Source organism: Stegostoma tigrinum, chromosome 6 (assembly GCF_030684315.1).
Source record: "Stegostoma tigrinum isolate sSteTig4 chromosome 6, sSteTig4.hap1, whole genome shotgun sequence".
Lineage (NCBI taxonomy): Eukaryota > Metazoa > Chordata > Chondrichthyes > Orectolobiformes > Stegostomatidae > Stegostoma > Stegostoma tigrinum.
In genome coordinates, this window is record NC_081359.1 from 2,377,541 (window position 1) to 2,398,841 (window position 21,301).

General features: G+C 41.4%; 1 protein-coding gene across 1 annotated transcript; it reads right to left on the reverse strand.

The window, feature by feature from the left end:
• Window positions 1-756: 756 nt before the first annotated feature.
• Window positions 757-16,570, reverse strand: LOC132209755 (collagenase 3-like). The gene is made up of 10 exons (XM_059646406.1): window positions 16,510-16,570; window positions 6,589-6,848; window positions 5,678-5,826; window positions 4,515-4,640; window positions 3,840-4,001; window positions 3,155-3,281; window positions 2,339-2,472; window positions 1,772-1,931; window positions 1,578-1,681; window positions 757-967 (listed from the first exon to the last, which is right to left on the reverse strand). The coding sequence occupies exons 1-10, from the start codon at window positions 16,528-16,530 to the stop codon at window positions 867-869; spliced, it is 1,344 nt and encodes a 447-aa protein (XP_059502389.1). The 5' UTR covers window positions 16,531-16,570; the 3' UTR covers window positions 757-866.
• Between the last annotated feature and the right edge of the window lie 4,731 nt (window positions 16,571-21,301).

Genomic DNA, 21,301 nt, shown 5'->3' on the forward strand with positions numbered 1-21,301 from the left:
CATTGTCTTGCCCACTCACCCAACCTGTCGAAATGATGCTGAAGGATTTCTGTATCCTTGTCACAGAGAGATAGATAGGTTCTTGATTGGTGAGGAAATCAAGGATTACAGGAAGAAAGCAGGAGAATGATGTTGAGAAACATATCAGCCATGATCAAATGGCGCAGCAGACATGATCGGCTGAATGGCCTATTCTGCTGTTCTGTCTTATGGTTCCATGGTACTAGGTCCTGAAGGCCCTAATTTGAGTCCAATGATTTGAACCGAAGCTTGAATGTATTTGAAATAGCTTCACATTTATTCACTTTTAAAACATCTTCTTGTATAAAACTGAGGTGTAGTGTGACTCAAACCAAATAGGATTCATCAGCAAATTAATTTCATGTCATTTAGTTTTGTTTACAACATATTTACTCATGAAACCACTTTTCATAACCAAAGAGTCTTTGTGGTACATTATTCAAGAACATGCACAATAACATATTTAAATATTTAATAAAAAATACTTCTGTCACATGACCATCGATATTCTGCATATACACCAGGAATGCAGCATAAATATCAAAACATAAAATATTTTAAAATACTTTGTAAATTAAATCTGTCATACAGAAATGTAATAAATAAGATGTAGAAATGACTAACATAGATCATTAAAATTAAATTATTTCAAACAGTACATCTGTTTATAATAATTGGAATTGTTATTCAAAACAATATTATCTAGAATCAATAAAAAATATACTTTGAGGTTTTTCTTATGTCTGGTGAATATGGATTAGTAGTTACTGAAAGTCCAGCAGTTTTTGGTGATGTGATATTCGAACAGTTAAACACAGGGAAGGCCACCTGGGCTAGGTGTCTGTCTAACAGCCCACCCAATGGTTAATTCTGCGAACCTGAAGCACTCGCTGCTCTCTCATGTTGAACAGGAACTCAGTAGATCCATGGAAGAAATAAATATATCCTACAAAATGGAATGGAAAACAAAAATATCTCTTAGTTCTACCCAAATACTCAAGCAAACATTAGGAAAAAAGTATTTCGAGTCTGAATTCAACTCAAACCTGTTGCATTAAATTCCTTCACCTTCAGAAATCCCACATAATTATGCAGTCGAATTGTCACAATCTTTGCATCATCCCTGATGGATGTATGACACAATCATTGGCAAGAAACAGAGAGACCAATTTTGACCCACTTGACAATCCACAAGCAAAAACTTCAGCAAAGATGCAAATCCATACATCCAGCAGAGGGCACTGTAGAGCAAACAGAAGCTGTGGCTGTACCAAAGACCATTCAGCATAACCATATGGCCTAATAGTGTGGCCCAAACTGAGGTCCCATCTCTATATAGACCAGGGATCAACATATGCTTTTCTGCTCTGTATGACTTATGTACTTACTACATTAATTAAATTAACATTAAAAACTGTGTACAGTTATGAACGCACACCAAAAAGGTCATGTGCATTTTTCATTGCAAATCAGTTAAAAGTGCATTTGATTGGAAAACAGCAGACAAATATTTTGACTATCTGAATAGTTTGTTGATTGTTTATTTTTAAATTTACCACGCTGTGCAAACGCTGCATCAACCCTCCCAGAGATTCCTGGCCAGTCATCTGCTATCAGGTGTGGGTAACCTTCGTCCATGGCTCTTTTAGCTTCATCATAACTGGAAACGGAAGCACATTCTTTATGTAAACAGTGACATGTTGGTAATGAGAAAAGTTGATGAATATTTAGGTTGGGAATGAACAGTTACCTCCAGTACTGGTCTCCTGCAAAGAACAGTGTCTTTGATGTCTCCTCAATGTGAGCAGCTGCATCGATTTTCCTGACGGATTTTGGAAGACCCAATCGATGGATGTACTTTGGATAACCTGGCATGATATCGTAGCCATTGATGGCCCAGTATTTGTTTCCTGTGGGATTACAGAGAATAGATCAGCATCTGCATATTAATAAATGTTGTTCTTTCATCAAATCTACAATCTCCTCGTATGGGCATCACATCTTTGCTCAGAAACTTGACAGCTAATCCTCTCTTGATAATGTACTCACATTAATTTCTTTTTCTAAGACATACAATTACATGGAAGTGTTCTCCTGATTTCTATTGACTGGGGAAGATCAGTCCCCTGCACATGGTATAGTACAGGCCCAATCCTAAAGGAGATTATCATTCCAAAATCAGGTCCTCCTGAATTTTAATCTCACAATGTGTATGCGAAAAATATGAAATGAACTCAAGCTTCAGTAGTGCTGCCACTAGCTCTATATCCTCACAGAATCCTATTACTGTGTTCTTTAGCAAAGAAAAGGAGCCAACCTTTGAAAACAACCAGGAAATCCCCCTCCCGATTTTCATACGCAGCATCGATGCGTGCAGGTAACTCGGGCCAGAATGATCGAATTAAAGTCAATTCAACCTCAGGCAGTTGTGCATTTCTCCTCCAGAAGAACCTGATGGATAACAAGGACTTATCAGAATATATCGAAAATCAGACAATAATGAGATAAATTCTCTGCATTTAACATGACCTTATGTCATTTCTTCTTTTTTTGCTTAAGGTGACTGTATTAGGTGGTCATCTCCTCTGCTGAGAACATCACCCAGTTCCCACCAAACAACAAAAGCCAAACTGGGAGGGGAAGGTGACACCCTTTCTCAACCTTCCAAAGGTCTGGGCCTGGGTTGCCAGAAGATACTGGTGGCAAAGCTGGGTGAATATCACTTCTACATTGCAACAGTGACAACACTTCATTCACTCCAAAGTACTATGAGACATCTGGAGGTGACAAATAAAGGCATTATATAGATCTAGGCTCTTGTTAAATGCTTTTATTCTACAACCAGCCACTAGTGTGGCCATGTCACATTAGCCAGGCTGAATTGGTTCTCATTGTTGCTTCCAATGAGGTATTTTGATTTGAATTGCCATTATTTCCCTCGATCTCGATGGAACAGGTGCCTAATGTTTGCTGATGCGCAGACCAGAAGAAAACCTACTGACAACAGAGACAGTCAAAAGGCAAGAATGGTCACCAGAAAAATTGCAAATACCTTTGGTAAATCATTTTCACATGAGAGAAATCAATATTAACATCAATAAAGTGTTGTGATATATTCAAAATGTTTTAATACCTGTCTTTGAAAAACATCATTTCTCCCCGAAGCCCAGCAACTGCACTAAAGGACAATTTTGGATCACATTTCTCTGGGGTCCGTGGTGGTGGTGGTTTCGGGCTTGGATTGACTTCATTTGATCGACCTAATACAAAGGAACCACATCTCAGCAAACAATGCAGAAAATGCATTCAAGGCAGTGTTAGCAGTTTCACACTAAAGCAGATTAACACTCTCAGCAAATCCTAATTCAGTGATAATTCTGTACGTTTTACTACAATTTCACGATTGAAGATTACACATAATATCAGTCTAGTGGTGAATTTAGGCTGGAGAAAGCAGCCAATGTACTAAACAGATAGGATGAAAGAAACTTTTTCAAAATTACTTTTCATGCTCCAGAGCTAAGCTGCAGTATTTGGGGAAACAAGATGAGTTAAACTTATGCCATTTCTCTTGAGTTTCCATATTTTGTTCACTGAACATATTGTAGTCAGCACTAAATGGCTTAATCCTTTATTAAGGCCTCATGATCCAGCTTATTATGGATAAATTACTGTTTATAAAAATAATTCATATTTACATTGCAATTATATCTCAAGATGTTATCGCAGTTGGGAGAGAACCAGCTCTATAACTATCTGTAATGTCCCGAATTGTTTAGGAAGGAATATTTCTGCATATATTCGAGGTTTAAACCTACCGTACAGAGTCTGGATTCCCTTGACATCGTCCCAAGAAAGACGGAACTCATCCATACTGGTGTATGAATAGGTCGGGTACATTAATGCTCCGGGATCACGAGAGTGAGCGAGTCCCAGTGCGTGGCCAAATTCATGGGCAGCCACAAGGAACAGGTTATAGCCTAAACGAAACAATCACAAAGCAGACTGTTTAAAATATCTTCAAACATGTTCACCTCTGCTGCTCTTTAACATTAACATAAGCAAACAGCTAAATGTTAATCGAATGGAACACAACCAGAATATAAACTTGAATCCTGCAATCCACCTAAGTACCTCATACTTACTCTAAGGTCTGATTGACTCTGATGTCCTAATTAAAGCGTTCATAACACTTTCCCAAAAATTAATATTAACAATTGTAACTGGAAAAATATTTAGAGCTCGATATCCGTCACAATGAAATACTTTAATAAATTTCTAATCCAAAGACATTTCTTGATGACATAAAATTAAATTGTAATTCTTAAAGTCGCATTTGTATGGACATAAGTTAAAGCAAGGGGAAAACCTTCCAACATTAACATCACCAGCTACCAACTTATATAAATAGTTCTCAAAATAGGAACATCCCATTATTTTCATTCACATTTACTCCACTGAACCAGTTTCATAACTGTGGCCAGTTTTTGTACCATTCGGTCCCATTGTCCAGGTCTCATCTTCATCGAAGTGAGTGTCCCCTCCAATGCCAGCTGCAGGGGGAAAAGCATGGGCCAATAATCCATCAGGTCCATCAAAGGGATAATTATCACCGTGCTCTAGAAATAATGGGAGCAAAGAATTATCAAAGTTAATACAGAGCCTGTGACTGGCTGGCTCCATGCTACTTACAAGCAATTTTAAGATAAGTAAACATGAAATGCTAATTTTTTGATGTTCTTTGGTTTTCTCTCCACACATTTATCAGGTGAACAACTAATGAACTTCATCACCTGTGCTGCCAATCCTGTAAGAGAATGCCAGTCCTCTTGCCTACTTTCAGGATGCCAGTCTCTGTATCATGCTACTATGTGAATACCTCGTCGTACCTCACTACTCACAACTCAATATTCAAAACATTGGCCCAGCAATTAATTCATTACCCTCCTCAGAATGTCCCACCACTCAATGAATCTTAGACTAATCTGCAAGCTAAATCCACATTAGTATTTGTGCCATATCCCTTAATATCACGGGTTAAAAGTTTCTAGCAATCTCAGGTTACAATCAAATGCAATATTCACCTTTGTTTCTTTTAAGAAATACTCTTGAGCTTAATTGCTGCAGCCACATTCAAAAATTTCACCAACTTGCTGATATCAGTAGACTGCTTACCACGAATGATATGAGAATCTAAATCATCTTATCTTTGTTACATGTTGTGTGACGCACCACAATCAGTGTGTCCACACGCCCATGATCCTATTGCTGTAGTTTGGATGTTATGGGAGGGTATAACACACTCATATCTTACCTCATCTTACCTCAGATCACCTGATGGATGATCCTCTGCTGTAACCTAATAGCTTAAAATTAGCCCACACGCTGACATCCCCGAGCAATGTCATGTTTATACATTATGGTCAGTTGTGATAAATGTCTCTTAGAATCTTCAGTTGTTTGTCTGTGTGTAATTTTACATGTGCATATATATTCACACCATACTTGGGGCATGTAAGGGTCTGTGTTATTTGCCTTGTACTCTATACTCTATTTATACAGAGTCTATGTGTGTTGCTTTAATGTAAGTGTTCACAAAATAATTATGAGGTCTTGATTTCCAAAATCAACCTAAAGTAAAAGAATCTTTTCATACCTTGAGCCCCGAAAGCGATCATGATATCAGCTTCTCCTTCGTAGATTTTTGTGAAGTTTAAAGGTGTGACATCACTCCAAATCTTAAAGGCATTCTTAATTGCTGTGTTCACATCTGCCGGTGAAATGTCTGGTGTATAGCTCACAATTCTGCATTAAAAAAAAACAGAAAGTGAAATATTGTCCTAAAAATTCTGAAGTAAGACCTGCTGTCGCAGGGCATTGTGTAAACTATATGATCAGATGGACATTTCCCTGTTTCAGCTCAAAGCCATCATGTGCTGTTCAAAATGATAACGTCACACCAATGGCAAAGAGAAGCAGTGAACAGCCAGAATCATCTTCCTCCATAACCACGGAGGCGTAGAATTGAGAAAGGATGAGAGGAACGCTGGAGGAAGTAGCTGAAACCAGATACAGAAAAGATAAATAAACAAATGGGAAGATTGGATCCAGCAGGTAAGAGAAAAGAAACAAAATAGATTTATAAGAATTTCAAGAAGTAGAATCAAACTGAACACTTTGAACTTGATAAGGATAGACTGCATGTATGAATGAGCCTGAAGAGATGTAATTGTTCCTGTCAATTAACACCAAACTGATCAGCAATAACAACATTATCCCATAATTATTGGGTTAATTACTAATTATCAGATTTAACTTTTGACAGTGAATTTAATCAGTACACCGTGTACAAGTCCAAGAAATTCTTTAAGAAAACAATGATGCGGCTAGGATGCCAATCCAATAAAATGGATGATAATGCAGCATGGTCTGAATATCCACAATGAAGTTGCCAGCTTATTTGTTAACGACTAATAATATGCGCTGATAGCACTCTTTAACTTTTTGAGCAAGTTCTGGCCCAATGACTCAGGGAAATAATGTCATGAAATACTGTGAAACTATTACCTGTATGTGAGATTATTTTTCTTCCATTTAATCTTCCTGGGAAAGAGATTGTATTCAGCAACATCAGGGACTCCACATCGAGGCTTTTCCATCACTTCCATTGTTGCAGAATCCAGATTTCCAGTTACCCTAAGGCCAAAAAATTCTTGCATTCTCTTAATCTTATCTGATAGGGACCTCTTTGATACATAGTTTATTGGCACCTTGGTTGTATCTTTTGGTACGCTGGCTTCAAGCTTGTAAAACCTGTTCAAATATGTCTTCAGAAAAAGAAATATTCACATTATGAACTTGAAATTAGCTGTGAAAGAAGAAAGATGTATCTACTTAAAGGCATCTCTCCACTGTTTTTGTTAGTTGCATTCTGCACCATACCTCTGCAAATTGCCAGTCCTCTTCGTTTTTCTCTACTTCTGAAAGCAGTGGAACAGCAGAAGAAATGTAAAGCGTAACAAATAAGACCGAAAACCAAAGGCACTTCATTGTTTTGTTCTCAGCTGAAGATTGAGAGAGGAGCATGTATCTCTGGCTTTCTCCCTGTGGCTTTTATAGTGTTTGATCACAATGTTCTGTTAATTATAGGGCAGTTCGGACGTGGTTTCGAGTTAAAACCACAAACGTGTCATAATTGGTTAAGTAGGAAGTCCACTAAAGCACATTTTTCCTTCCTTCATCCAGTCAGTTACGCTTAAAAATATATATCTCCTAAAAAGCCATTTCAAACAATGTTGAAATTAACTGTCATGTCATAACAACACAACAAGATGAATGTTGAGTTTCTAGGAAACTATATTCTTTTCTGACTATACTGGAAATGGGAAACCTTACTATTTTAATTATTACATTGGCTGTTAAGTGGGGCATGCAACCACACCTCTCATCATGAAGCATCATCATACACTGAACAAGGGCCAGTAAATGACAGCAAAATCTGGCTATTTTTTTCAAGTCCTGGACAGACAAACTGTACAGCCTATGACAGCATACCTGGTGAGATCTCTCCAAACTCTTCACATCTACATCGTTTCTTTGAGGTGGGAAATTGTGCAAAACAATTTGCAGATATGAAATGAGAATATCATTGAAGAGGTGGAAGTTGGAGAGTTCACAGTTTACACAACGAATCTCTGACAGGTCGCTGTTTCTGACACACAATACCTTTCGGTCAGCATTGCGAGACAGAAAAGCTCAGAACATTTGTGAAGTGCCTTGATATGCACTTGCAACATCAAGCCATACAACGCTGCGGGCCAAGTGCTGGAGAAGAGGATTACAATGGTTAAGTGGTTGTTTTTAACTGATGCAGACTCAATGGGCTGAATGGGCAGTGTAGTGGTGGTAGAGGAGAATTGGCCCAGAGACAAAGAGGGCGCCTGGTGATCAGGGACTTCAGTGTTGGTTGGATCTGTTGTAGACAGTAGCAAGGCAATGTAAGATGAATGGCAGCACATGCTGGCTCAGGGCTGATAGGCTCTCTTTCAGTTTTATCTTGCATTTTATTTCCTTACTCTGAAAAGATTCAAAATGGTGTCAAATAAACTTTTCACTGTGTTCCGTTGCATTCTTACTATCAAATACACACAACAATAAAACCATTCATTTTTTCTGAGAAACAAAGAACATTAGATACTGGGAATCTAATTCCAAAACAGACATTGCTGGAGAAACTCGGCACATCTGGTAGCATCTGCAGTGAGAGAAAGCAGAGTTAATTTTCGAGTCCCGTCACATTTCAGAACTCTGAAATATTTTACAAAATTCGCTCTCCGGAAATTGTGGGCAGCTCCCTCAGAATTCTCCGAAGAAATCCTACATCAATGGAAAGTACGTTCTAAATGGGTGTGTGAACCAAAATGAGAAAGGTAGGCACAAGTATGAACCTCGTTGTGCTTGGTGCCTTTTTAGCTCTATGTAGCATTGGGAATGAGAGACGTTACAATAAGCCTATGAAGAGGCACCCGCATTCTGAGCAAAGACCTGCAGACACTGGGGGTCTGTTTCTGTTGGAGACGTGAAGGTCAGGGTGACCAGAAAGAAATATTCACCATGGGATCCTCCTCAGATTCATTATTCAATCACCCCGTGCACATGCACAAAGCTGTGTACCCAGCAGAGGAAATAGATTCTGAGATTTTCTGTCCAATTCTGTCTGTCACAACTTGATCGTATTAGATCAATGAAACAGTAAACTAAAAGAAAAATAGTAATTTTGAAATGGCTTCCAGGTGAGATGCCACTGAGCTGAGGAAACATTGCAAGCACATTGTGTGGCATCTATTTTTGCGCAGTATATACTTCTGTCTCACAAAGGTTTAGATGGAATCAGATTATCATTGAGTATTAAGTCTAAGGATGCTTGCTGAGCTGCGACAACCAGCTTCCAAACTCTGTCAGGCACAACCCTTTCATAGACTGGGGCAGGCATGCCGTCTGAACAATTGCTGACTCCTTGATGCTTATGCACTCTCTGTGGTTCCTAGAATCATTGAATCCCTACTGCGTGGAAGCAGGCCATTCAGCCCATTGAGTCCACACCAACCCGGTGGAGAGTATCCCACTCAGAGGCACACCCTACCCTATCCTTGTAACCCTACATTTTGCACGTCTAACCCACCTAGCCTGCACATCTCTGGACATTATGAGGCAATCCACCTTATCCTATACAGCTATGGCTGTGGGAGGAAACTAGAGCACCCAGAGAAAGCCCACAGAGACATGAAGAGAATGTGCAAACTACACACTGACTGTCACCAAAGGGTGGAATTGAACCCAAGTCCCTGGTGCTGTGAGGCAGCAGAGTTAACCATTGAGCTACCATGCCGCCCCAAACCATGGTGATACATGAAGAATTAGCAGCTGTGCTGACCTGGAAATACATACGAAGAAAACATCTTTGCATAATTGCATATGAAAGCAATTAGAGCATTGGCTTTTCAAGAAAATGCTTTGAAATATTTCTGTCACTATGATCCACAAACGTCTCCGTATGGTCACCACATTTCCTGCAAGTAAAAATGTGCCGAAGTACAGAAAACATTGCCTTCAATCTCTGCACAGTGAGGTTGGTAGAACTCCTTACCAAACCATTCCTTCCATCTTCTCATCACTCCAGTCATGTTTCACTTTGAGTCATAGACTCATACAGCTGTACAACATGAACCCTTCTGTCCAACTTGTCCATATCTGAAATTAATCTAGTCCCATTCACCAGCATTGGCCCATGCCCCTGTAAACACTTCTTACTCATGAACCCATCCAAATGCCTTTCAAATGTTGTAATTATAACAACCTCCACCACTTCCTCTGGCAGCTCATTCTACACACGCACCACCCTCTGCATGAAAACGTTCTGCTTAAGTCTCTTTTAAATTCTGGATGTGAGTTTGCTCGCTGAGCTGGAAGGTTAGTTTTCAGACGTTTCGTCACCATTCTAGGTAACATCATCAGTGAGCCTCCGACGAAGCTGAGCTACAAATCTTCTCAAAACTCGCTCTCTTTTAAATCTTTTCCTTCTCACCCTAAACCCATCACCTCTAGTTTGGGACTCCACCACCCCAGGGAAAAGACCTTGGCTATTCACCCTATCCTTTCCCATCATGATTTTATAATCCCCTGTAACGTCACCCCTTCAGCCTCCAGGGAAAATAGCCCCAGCCTATTCAGTCTCTCCGCACATCTCAAACCCTCCAAACTTGGCAACGTCCTTGTAATTCTTTTCTGAACACTTTCAAGTTTCACAACATCCTTCCAAAAGCAGAGATGCCAGAATTGAATGCAGTATTCCAAAAGTGGCCCTAACCAATGTCCTGTACAGCAGCAACGTGACCCTCCCCACGCCTAAACTCAATGCACTGAAAAATAAAGGCAAGCGTACCAAACACCTCCTTCACCGCCCTGTCTACCCGCAACTTTACTTTCAAGGAACTATGTACCTGCACCCCAAGGTCTCTTTCTTCAGCAACACTCTCCAAGACCTTACCATTAAGTGTATAAGTCCTTCCCTGGTTTGTCTTTCCAAACTGCAGCACCTCATATTTATCTAAATTAAACTCCATCTGCCACTCTTCGGCCCATTGCCTGAGCTGATCAAGATCCCATCATACTCGGAGGTAACCTTCTTCACTGTCCACTACACCATCGATTTTGTCATCTGCAAACTTACTAACCATACCTGCTATGCTCACTTCCAAACCATTTACAAACAGAGCAAAAAACCTCTTATTTCCCTTGTGCTTTTGTGCTCACTGATGGTATATTGCCACTGCGCTTTCTCCTGCTGCATTACCCGAATCCTTCATCACACCCTCCCTCCTCATCTTCCATCCTCTTTCCCCGCTCAGCCCTTCATTTCCTTGTTTCCACTCACTTCCTCTCCTTTCCTTCTACTTTTCACCTTTCTCCTCCTTCTGGCCAGGCTTCTCCCACATTTCTCCTCTCACCTTCTTACCCTTGCAGGCCAACCTTTTTACTGTCAGCATGCTCAGTAATGACATAAGCTGCAAAAATACTTCAACAATAATAGAGATAGTAGGAACTGCAGATGCTGGAGAATCTGAGACAATGAGATGTAGAGCTGGATGAACACAGCAGGACAAGCAGCATCACAGGAGCAGGAAAGCTGACTTCAGCTACTTCAGAAATTTCTGAAGGGTCCAAACATGAAACGTCAGCTTTCCTGCTCCTGTGATGCTGCCTGGGCCGCTATGTACATCCAGCTCTACACCTTGTTATCTCAACAATAACATGCTTTCCTCAAATTGATAAACTGGGCTCTCTCTATCAACTTAACCATGATATAAATCAGCTCAGCAATGTTATTTTACTCAAAACTGTGGAGTTACAAAGATGAGATCATGGGAACTGCAGATGTTGGAGAATCCAAGATAATAAAATGTGAGGCTGGATGAACACAGCTGGCCAAGCAGCATCTCAGGAGCACAAAAGCTGGCGTTTCGGGCCTAGGCCCTTCATCAAAGAAGATTTGATTTATAGCTGCCACTGTAATAAAAACTCAAGGATTACATCATGTGGTTTTTTTATTGTCATAACATTTTTCCCTGGAGTGTAGGAGACTGAGGGGTGACCTTATGAAGGTTTATAAAAATCATGAGAGGCATAGGTAAAGTGGATAGCCAGCAGCTTAGCCCCACGGTAGGGGAGTCTAAAACTAGACAGCATGGGTTCAGGGTGAAAGGAGGGAGATACAAAAGGGCCCACAGGGAAATTTTCTCACACGGAGGGTAGCGTGTGTCTGGAATGAGCTTCCAGAGGTAGTGATGGAGGCGAGTAACATGTTGTCATTTAACAAACAATGAGACAAGTACATGGATGAGTTACGAATGGTGAGATATGGACCAAATGTAGATAAACGGGACTAGATTAATTGTGGAAACTGGGCAGCTGGGACAAGTTGGGGTGAAAGGCTTATTTTCACGTTGAAGACCTCTACAATACTATGACTGAAGCAGTTCTTGGAGGCCAAGACTCCAACAAAGAATACAAAGTGGTAAAAACAAGCACCATTGCCTCCAAGTCACACACCATCTTGATATGAAAAATATCTCTGATCTTTGAAAGTAAACTGATTCAATATCCTGGAACTTCTTACCTCACCCCTTTACCACACAGACTGCAGAAATGCTAAAAGCTGGCTCACCAACTCCTTTTTAAGGACAATGAAGAATTGACAATAAACATTGACCTGACCGGTGTCCCACATCCTGTAATTTTTTTTAGATATGTCCAAAACAAGAGTAAAACTCTAGAAAAGTTGATGTGTATGTAACAAGAAAACATCGAGTCAGAAGTCCTTCCTGGACACACCTGAAAAAATCTGCTCCATTCAAACTATTTGCACTCAGGAGGCTCCAGTCGATATGAGGGAAGTTGAAGTCACCCATGACAACCAAGCTATTACTTCTGCACCTTTCCACAGTCTGCCTCTCAATCTGTTCCTCAACGTTTTTCTTGCAACTGGGGGGCTCTATAGAAAACTCCCAATAAAGTGACTGCTCCTTTCCTGTTTCTGACTCCCACCCATACTGATCCAGGGGACAAACCCTCATTGTTGCCAGTGTGTTCCGTACTATTTTGCTCCCAACATGGTGACAATGGGAACTGACAATGGGAAGTTTTCCATAGAGCCCCCCAATTGCAACAAAGACACTGAGGAACAGATTGGGAGGCAGACTGTGGAAAGGTGCAGAAGACAAGAAAATCAATTGTGTCCTGAAAGTATTGCATGAATCACGAAGCATGGTAAGTTCATGAGGGGGTATTAAATACAATTAGGACAACAATGAAAGTATTGTGTTTGCGCCTATCATCACCCATGGACCCAGAAGGTCAAACACTTGCTGTATTAGAGGACAATTGCTTCGGCTAATGATGAGGCTGCAAAAGCCGTCCCCTACTACTCCATGACTGTTGTCCAAAATTTATCTGCATCATCTTCTCGATTCAAGTTAGTTCTTTAGAAATTACCCTCTCAGTGCTGATTCTGTAATTATGAACAATCACTTCTCAGAAACACTAGAGTCATCCAGAGTCATAAAACTAGCAGAACACCCAACGCAATTTGTGGCTTGCTGTCAGCACTTCATGTGGAGAGCAACATTCTATCCATGCTTGCTGGGGGATGCAATGGTTCAAATCACACATTCCCACATTTCTCTTTTAGAGAGGAAATCATTCAAATTACTGGTAGACACTTTGTACATCTCACTTCTGACCGCATTCAGCATAAGGAGAAAACGTGGACAGCAGGAAATTGGTGAATGGTGTAACAATACTGGTAAGGAGAGGTCAAAAAATTACAGCACCAAAAGGTACCAGATAATTGTTTCAAATGGTACAGTAGTGAGACCTGCTAGGAAGGAATATTAAGTTGAATACAATATTGTACAGTTTTTATTTTGTCAGCTGCTGTTGAAAGCAGTTGTCACTCTACCTGCCAAAGAATCTTTTCAGTATTAGAGTACACAGAGCAATCATGCTGACCTGGATTTTACAGAGAAGGCATAAGTGAGACTATAAGTTCTTAAAGTATTTATTGGACAGAGGTAGAAACTGCAACTATTATGTGACAGACACCAGTGAAACAGGCTAAAAAAGGCACAGTCACTAATCGCCTGTTTCATTGTAGGCACTTTTTATAAACAGAGTGTCATTCAGTACAGAGACAGGCTCTTCAGCCCAACCACTCCATGCAAACCACAATCCCAAATTGTATTCGTCCTGTGCCAGATCCTGACCCTTATCCTTCCAAAGCATTCCCATTCATGCACTTATCCAAATGTTTGTTCCATGTAACTGTGCCCACATGCACCACTTCCTCAGCAAGTTCATTCCACACGCAAGTCACCCTCTGTGTAAGCAATTTGACCCTCATGCCTTGTCAAATCTCTCTCCTCTCATTTTAAATATAGTGGCCCCTAATCTTGGAATCCCCCACCCTAGGCAAAAGACATCTACCATTAGCCCTATCAATACACTTCATGATTTTATAAACCTCGATAAGGTCACCACTCAAATTCCGATCCTCCAATGAAAATAGTCCCAGATCCAGCCTTTCCTTATAACTCAGCTTTTTATCACTTCATAACCTCCCATACCTACCAACACACTGCTAAATCTTCTCTGAACCTTCACCAGCTTTAATCAATATCCTTCCTACAACCGCGTAACGATAACTAAACTGCATTCCAGGAGAAGCCTCACCAACATCCAGGACAACCTCAACATGGTGTCCCAACTCCGATATTCAGAAGATTGATTGATGAAGGCAAGTGTGCCAAACCCCTTTAAGAGCTACCCCATCTATATGTGACACAAACTTCAAAGAATTATGTACCTGAACATCTCTGCTAAATGAAGAGTTTTCACTTAGATTGAATGGGTTTGAGATCAGGTGGAGGTTAAAAGCACTGAAATGGAAAATGCCGCAGGAAACCAGCTCCCATCCTGCTCCCAAGTACCCCTTCCATATCTCACTGTAACACATTACACTGCAGAGGGTGAGGTCCTCAAGTTCACCTCCTGACGTGACTCAATTTCAATGTAAGCGCAGGTCTCATTGGTTTTGGACTTTAATGTGGTTTCCTAGGTTCCCTGGAACTCACCAGAGAAAGCAAGGTGACACTTGAGGGAAGAAAAACAAAGACAGGTGAAAATTCCTGTGAGAGCCAATATCACCCACTGGCTTCCTTGGCCTGCTGTGCACTTGGCTTTAGTTCAGCAATCAGGGCAGCAACTGGCTCCTGCTCCTCACCGATCTGCCCTCATGGTTAATTCAGGATGAATGAAGAGCGCAGTCTGCAGCAGGCAATACCCATAATACAGAATGAATGAGCAGATAATCACATTCCTCTGGCAATAGCAGTGTTCAGGGAGGCACAGACTTTATTGTCAAATGACGTGGATGCTCGCAGCAGCTGTAAGAAGACTGATGGCCATGCTTTATCAATGGCTAAGTCATAATCACCCTCAATATCTTTGATTAGGAACCTTCCAGGGATCCTGCAGACATTTACAGGTTTCAACATTTGGCAGCTAAAAGTGGGCTATGGCCATGTTTGCCAGGACAGCAATTATTTCACCTTTTAAACAAACTTCCAATGCGGCCTTCATTAACACAGTTTTCAATGACATTATCTGAGTTTTTCTCAGTCGATGTGCCTTGGCATCAACTTTTTCAAATAACAGAATACATTTCAACTCCTTCTTTGCTGAATTCAGTTGCTAGATTTTCCTTACCAAATTAACACTGTCACCAAGTTTCCTTGCAAACTACCCAAACAAAGTTGTTCAATTGTTCCTGAACAGACTTTATAAACAACAGATCTTGGACATCGAGTCTACAGCTTGATCAAAAATGAACAAATATATTATTAAGAATGTAACTTTAGCAGAACACAAGGCAATTTAATTAATATCTATGATGTAAGTCCAACCTTTTTAAAGATAAACCCCATTCACACATTGGCAGGCAAATGGAAACAGTTAAAGGATAAGCTAATGAATTGTAAGTTGCCAGTTTAATAGCTGCTTCAACGATGAATACCAGGCCTTCATGAAATCCTTGAATGATGTATCTTATTGTAGGTAGGCAGGGCTGTATATCCTGTTTCCACAGACCTCCAGAGGCTTTCACTTGTTTTATTTCAGACTCGGGTTATTTATCTCAAAACTTTCAACAAGTCACTAAGTGGACAACAACTAAAGAGAGCAAAAGCAAAGATACACACCTGTCATAGAAGTTTCCAGAACAAAACGACATCCTGCCCACAAACCTGATGACAGCCAAGTCTGGTTTTGTTTCCTCACTCTTTTCTTACATTCTCTGCAGTTAGCTGGCAAGCACTGGTTCTCCCTTCATTGTCCAATTCAACATCCAAACAGCTGAGAACAGCAACATCTTGGTGTCATAACATCTGCAGTGTTCTGAGAGCAGTGATTAACCTCATTATCTTTCCAGGCCAGTTCCTAAAAGCCAACAACTGTCTTTTGCTCTCTCCTCCTTCTTTTTATAAGAAGCTGTTTTTCAAAGTTTAATTTTCAACTGTAGCTCATAGAACAAACCAAATATGAGAAAAATTAAAGAAAAGTAGTGATGGTCTCAACATAATCCGTTCACCTTGCAATAAGTGACAATACCCTTGAAGTTTCTAACTAAACATTTCTGGTCTGGACATTTAAAATTAAAATCCTTTCACTGAGTTAACCTATTTACGAACAATTCTAAACCATATCCTTTCTTCAAGAGAAACTACTTTACACAGCTAACTTCCACCAGGAAAACTATGAACTGGAAACTAAAGCTTTCTAAACTACAGATATTTCCCATAAAAGAGAAAATGATATCAAGTTCCCTTTAAACTGAAAGCAAACTAATTATTCTCATTGTTTACTCAACATACTCACAAACTGTCCCCATGCAAACATATTTCAAATGTCACTCCAGGGTCTCCCACTCTCATAGTAGTTCTGAAAAAAAGTCATGCTTTCAGCAATACTGACAAGTTAATCATTAAGCCCTGTCAAACACACAAACCAAAATCTATGTGCCACTTGGCCAAAATCCAAGATATGCATAAATAACATACGGTACATCACAGAGGTCTTACTTACGCAGAGAATGGACGCAAATTTTGAGATGCAGAGGGAACTGGATATTTCGGTGCCCCAGTCAAAAAAGTTTGGAATCCATGAATAGCCAAGAATTCAGAAGACTAATGGAATGCTTTCCTTTACCACAAAGGAATTGAACATAAAAATAACAATGCTGCATTTTAGTTTTCAAGAAGATTTATGACATTGATGATTACAATGATTGGATTATCATGTGAGGAAAAGCGAAACAAACTATGTCACTGCCACTTGAGTTTAAACAATGGGTCTGTGTGCATTTTGCTATGTTACCCCTTAAAACACACAAAATTACATTGTGGGTAATGTGGTGTTGAAAGGTCCAACAGGCAATTATTCCAGTTCACTAATATGTGCAAATGTTACATTCACAGGCACAATGTCTGCACTAAAATTAAGCTCTCAGGTTTTAGAGTAGATTTGTAGCTCGGATTGTGGAGAGGGCAAACCTCACTGAGCTGCTTTGCTGTTGCGCAGGTGAGTAGGAGGCTGCACTGATGATGCTACCCTGCAGGGGAATGAAATGTCTGCGGAACAATGACCCAGCTTGGCGAGCCAAACAACCACATAAAATTAAGCTATTGGATTGCAAAGAGGAGCATGATTCCATCAGCATGGCATGCTTCAAGTTACCTCAGTTAAGATGAAGTCTGAGATCTTTGAACCAGCAGATCAAATAGTATGATACAGTGTTGCATCACGAGCATGGCTCGGATGGTGCACTGGTATTCTAATTGTACTGGCATACACAATATGACGGGTGATTTGAGTGAAGGATAAAAGATCCTAAATAGTCTTGACAGGGTGTACATGGAAAGAATGCTTCCTGTTATGGGTGAGTGCAGAGCCAGGAAAACTGTTTAGAAATTAGGGATCACCCTTTCAGGACAGAGATGTGGAGAATTATCTTCATACAGAACATTATTTGACTTCAGAATCCTATTGTGTAATAGAATTACTGCTTCGTCTCCTCAGCTACTGTAAAATTTGTTATCCCAGTCGGCATAACTTCAAAATGTGAACTGTAATCTTTGGAATCTTCCAGAAATAACTTCTTTCTGAAATAGAATCTGAATGACTGCTAAGATTTCTGCTTAGGGTCAGGTGCAATTTCCACATAGAGCCAGAAATATCTCAAATCTTCAGAAAGTTCTTCCTGGGTTGACCGTGGGCAGCATGCCTTCACTCATAAGGAAACCCAAGAAGGAAGGCATCTTTGAAAGTCAGAACTGCTTTTGTCTGTAGACTCACCCAAATCTGAAGTGCAGGCTTTATGACTCATAAGGTGATGTGAATTACCTAACAATCTCCCCATTTTTTTGCAATCATTTCAGATTTCTAAACCCTTAAAGGCAGACAATTGAAATATTAATCAGAGTGGGTCACCTGACTGAAAGTGTCTACAATTAATGAACTTTATTCTGCAAGAGCCAGGGAGAAGGCCACCAGGTTGCAAACAGCAGCAGAGTCAGCACGAAACTGGGTAACAATGTGTACTCCTTTTAAAAGCAGGGGCTGTAATACTGCCCGATCTTCCTGTCTGTTCTTGTTCGAGTCCACCAGCAGAGAAAACTGATCTCGTGTGAAACTACAAGCATTGGACTTTGTGACCTGTTGAAAACCCATCTCCTTTCTGACACTGCTCTTGCATTAGGTTCTTTTTACAAAACATGCGATTCTACAGAATTGGATTCCTGAAAGGGAAATCATGTTTGACAAACTTCTTCAATGTGTTTGAGAATGTTACTTACAGCATAGACAAACGTGGAGCCAGAGGACATAGTGTATTTGGACTTTCAGTAGGTTTCAGGAAATTAGTGTGCATTGATTGAGAATATACTGGTATGGATTGCCTATTGGTGAACACCTGCTCAGCAATAATCTGCTCAGTGATGCCCAGTTTGGGTTCTGCCAGGGCCACTCAGCTCCTGACCTCACTACAGCCATGGGGCAAACATGGACAAAAGAGCTGAATTCCAGAGAGAAGGTGAGAGTGGCAGCCCTTCATATCAAGGCTTCAGTCAGCTGAGTGTGGCATCAAGGAGCCCGAGCTAAGCTGGAATCAGTGGGTATCGGGGAGAAATTCTCCAGTGGTTGGAATCATACCTAAGGAATGGTTGTGATTGTCGGATGTCAATTATCTTAGCTCCAGGAGATCCCTGCAGGAGTTCCTCAGGGTAGTGCCCTAGGCCCAACCATCTTCAGCTGCTTCACTCCATCATAAGGTCAGAAGTAGACACACTTCAATCCAATTTCTTGCTTGCTGGTGCCATCTTGCTTCCTTGAAATTTTGTTTCGGATCACCCTACTCTCAACCTTTTCTATAGTCGAACTACAATTTTGGTGCCCATCCCCCTGCTGAATTAGTTTAAACCCACCCGAATAGCCTTAGCAAATTTCCCCCCCAGGATATCGGTACCCCTCTGGTTCAGGTGAAGGCCATCTTGCTTGTAGAGGTCCCACCTACCCCAGAAAGAACCCCAATTATCCAAGAATCCAAAACCCTCCCTCCTGCACCATCCCTGTAGCCACATGTTCAACTCCTCTCTCTCCCTATTCCTCGCCTCACTAGCACGTGGCACGGGCAACAAACCAGAGACAACAACTGTGTTTGTCCTAGCTCTCAGCTTCCATCCTAGCTCCCTGAATTTCTGCCTTAAATCCCCATCTCTCTTCCTACTTATGTCGTTGGTGCCAATGTGGACATCGACTTGGGGCTGCTCCCCCTCCCACTTAAGGATCCCAAAAATACGATCAGAGACATCACGAACCCTGGCACCTGGGAGGCAACACACCAACCGTGAGTCTCTCTCGTCCCCACAGAACCTCCTATCTGTCCCCCTAACTATGGAGTCCCCAATGACTAATGCTCTGCTCCTCTTCCCCCTTCCCTTCTGAGCAGCAGGGACAGATTCTGTGCCAGAGACCTGTGCCCCACTGGTTTCCCCTGGTAAGTTGTCCCCCCAACAGTATCCAAAACGGTATATTTATTGTTGAGGGGAATGGCCACAGGGGATCCCTGCACTGCCTGCCGGTTCCCTTTCAGTCCCCTGACCGTAACCCATCTGCCTTTTTCTTGTACCTGAGGAGTGACTACCTCCCTGTAACTCCTCTCAATAACCCCCTCTGCCTCTCAAATGATCCGAAGTTCATCCAGCTCCAGCTCCAGTTCCCTAACGTGGTTTTCAAGGAGCTGGAGTTGGGTGCACTTCCCGCAGATCTAGTCAGCAGGGACACTAGTGGTGACCCTTAGCTCCCACATTCTTCAGGAGGAACATTCAACTGCCCTGACCTCCATTCCCATTATTCCAAATTCCAAAAGACTTAAAAAATAAAGAATATAAATAAACTTGTTACCTTACCAATCAGGCACACAGAACCCTTTTTTTTGGTTAGAGGAGGAGGATGGGTGGGAGACACTGCCCGGGTAGTGTTTTGGGTAACGCAACCACACAAATATATTACCTCACTCACTCACCAGTCCCGTGTCGGCTCCTGTTCAGCATCTCTCTGCCTATTCACGAGGTCAGCTTTTTAATGATTTAAAAACAGTGACTCACCGGCTTCCGACAGGCTCCTGCTCCAAGCTCCCGCTCGCGCTGCTGCTGCAACCAGAAATGGAAGGCACCGACACTCGAGGTAAGCTTTTTAAAGATTCAAAAACCGTGACTCACTGACTTCCCGACAGGCCCCTGCTCTAAGCTCCTGCTCCTGCAGCTGCTGCAACCAGAAATCTATTGTGGATAGGCCAACAAGGGGCGAAGCCACATTAGGTTTGGTACTGGGTAATGAGCCCGGCCTGGTGTTAGATTTGGAAGTAGGTGAGCACTTTGGTGATAGCGATCACAATTCTGTTATGTTTACTTGAGTGATGGAAAGGGATAGGTGTATACCACTGAGCAAGAGTTATAGCTGGGGGAAAGGCAATTACGATGAGATTAGGCAAGATTTAGGGAGCAGAGAATGGGGAAGGAAACTGCAGGGGATGGGCACTTTAGAAATGTGGAGCTTATTCAAGGAAAAGCTCCTGTGTGTCCTAGATAAATGTGTACTTGTCAGGCAGGGAGGAAGCTGTAGAGCGCGGGAGCCGTGGTTTACAAAGGAGGTGGAATCTCTGGTCAAGAGGAAGAAGAAGGCTTATGTTAGGATGAGATGTGAAGGCTCAGTTAGGGCGCTTGAGGGCTACGAGGTAGCCAGGAAAGACCTAAAGAGAGAGCTCAGAAGAGCCAGGAGGAGACATGAGAAGTTATTGGCGGATAGGATCAGGGTAAACCCTGAGGCTTTCTATAGGCATTTAAGGAATAAAAGAATGACGAAAGAATGATTAGGTCCAATCAAGGATAGTAGTGGTAAGTTGTGTGTGGAGTCAGATGAGATAGGGGAAGCACTAAATGAATATTTTTCAACAGTATTCACTCTAGGAAACAACAATGTTGTTGAGGAGAATACTGAGATACAGGCTACTAGACTAGGTGGGATTGAGGTTCACAAGGAAGAGGTATTAGAAATCCTTCAGAGGGTGAAGATAGATAAGCCCCCTGGGCCGGATGGGATTTATCCTCAGATC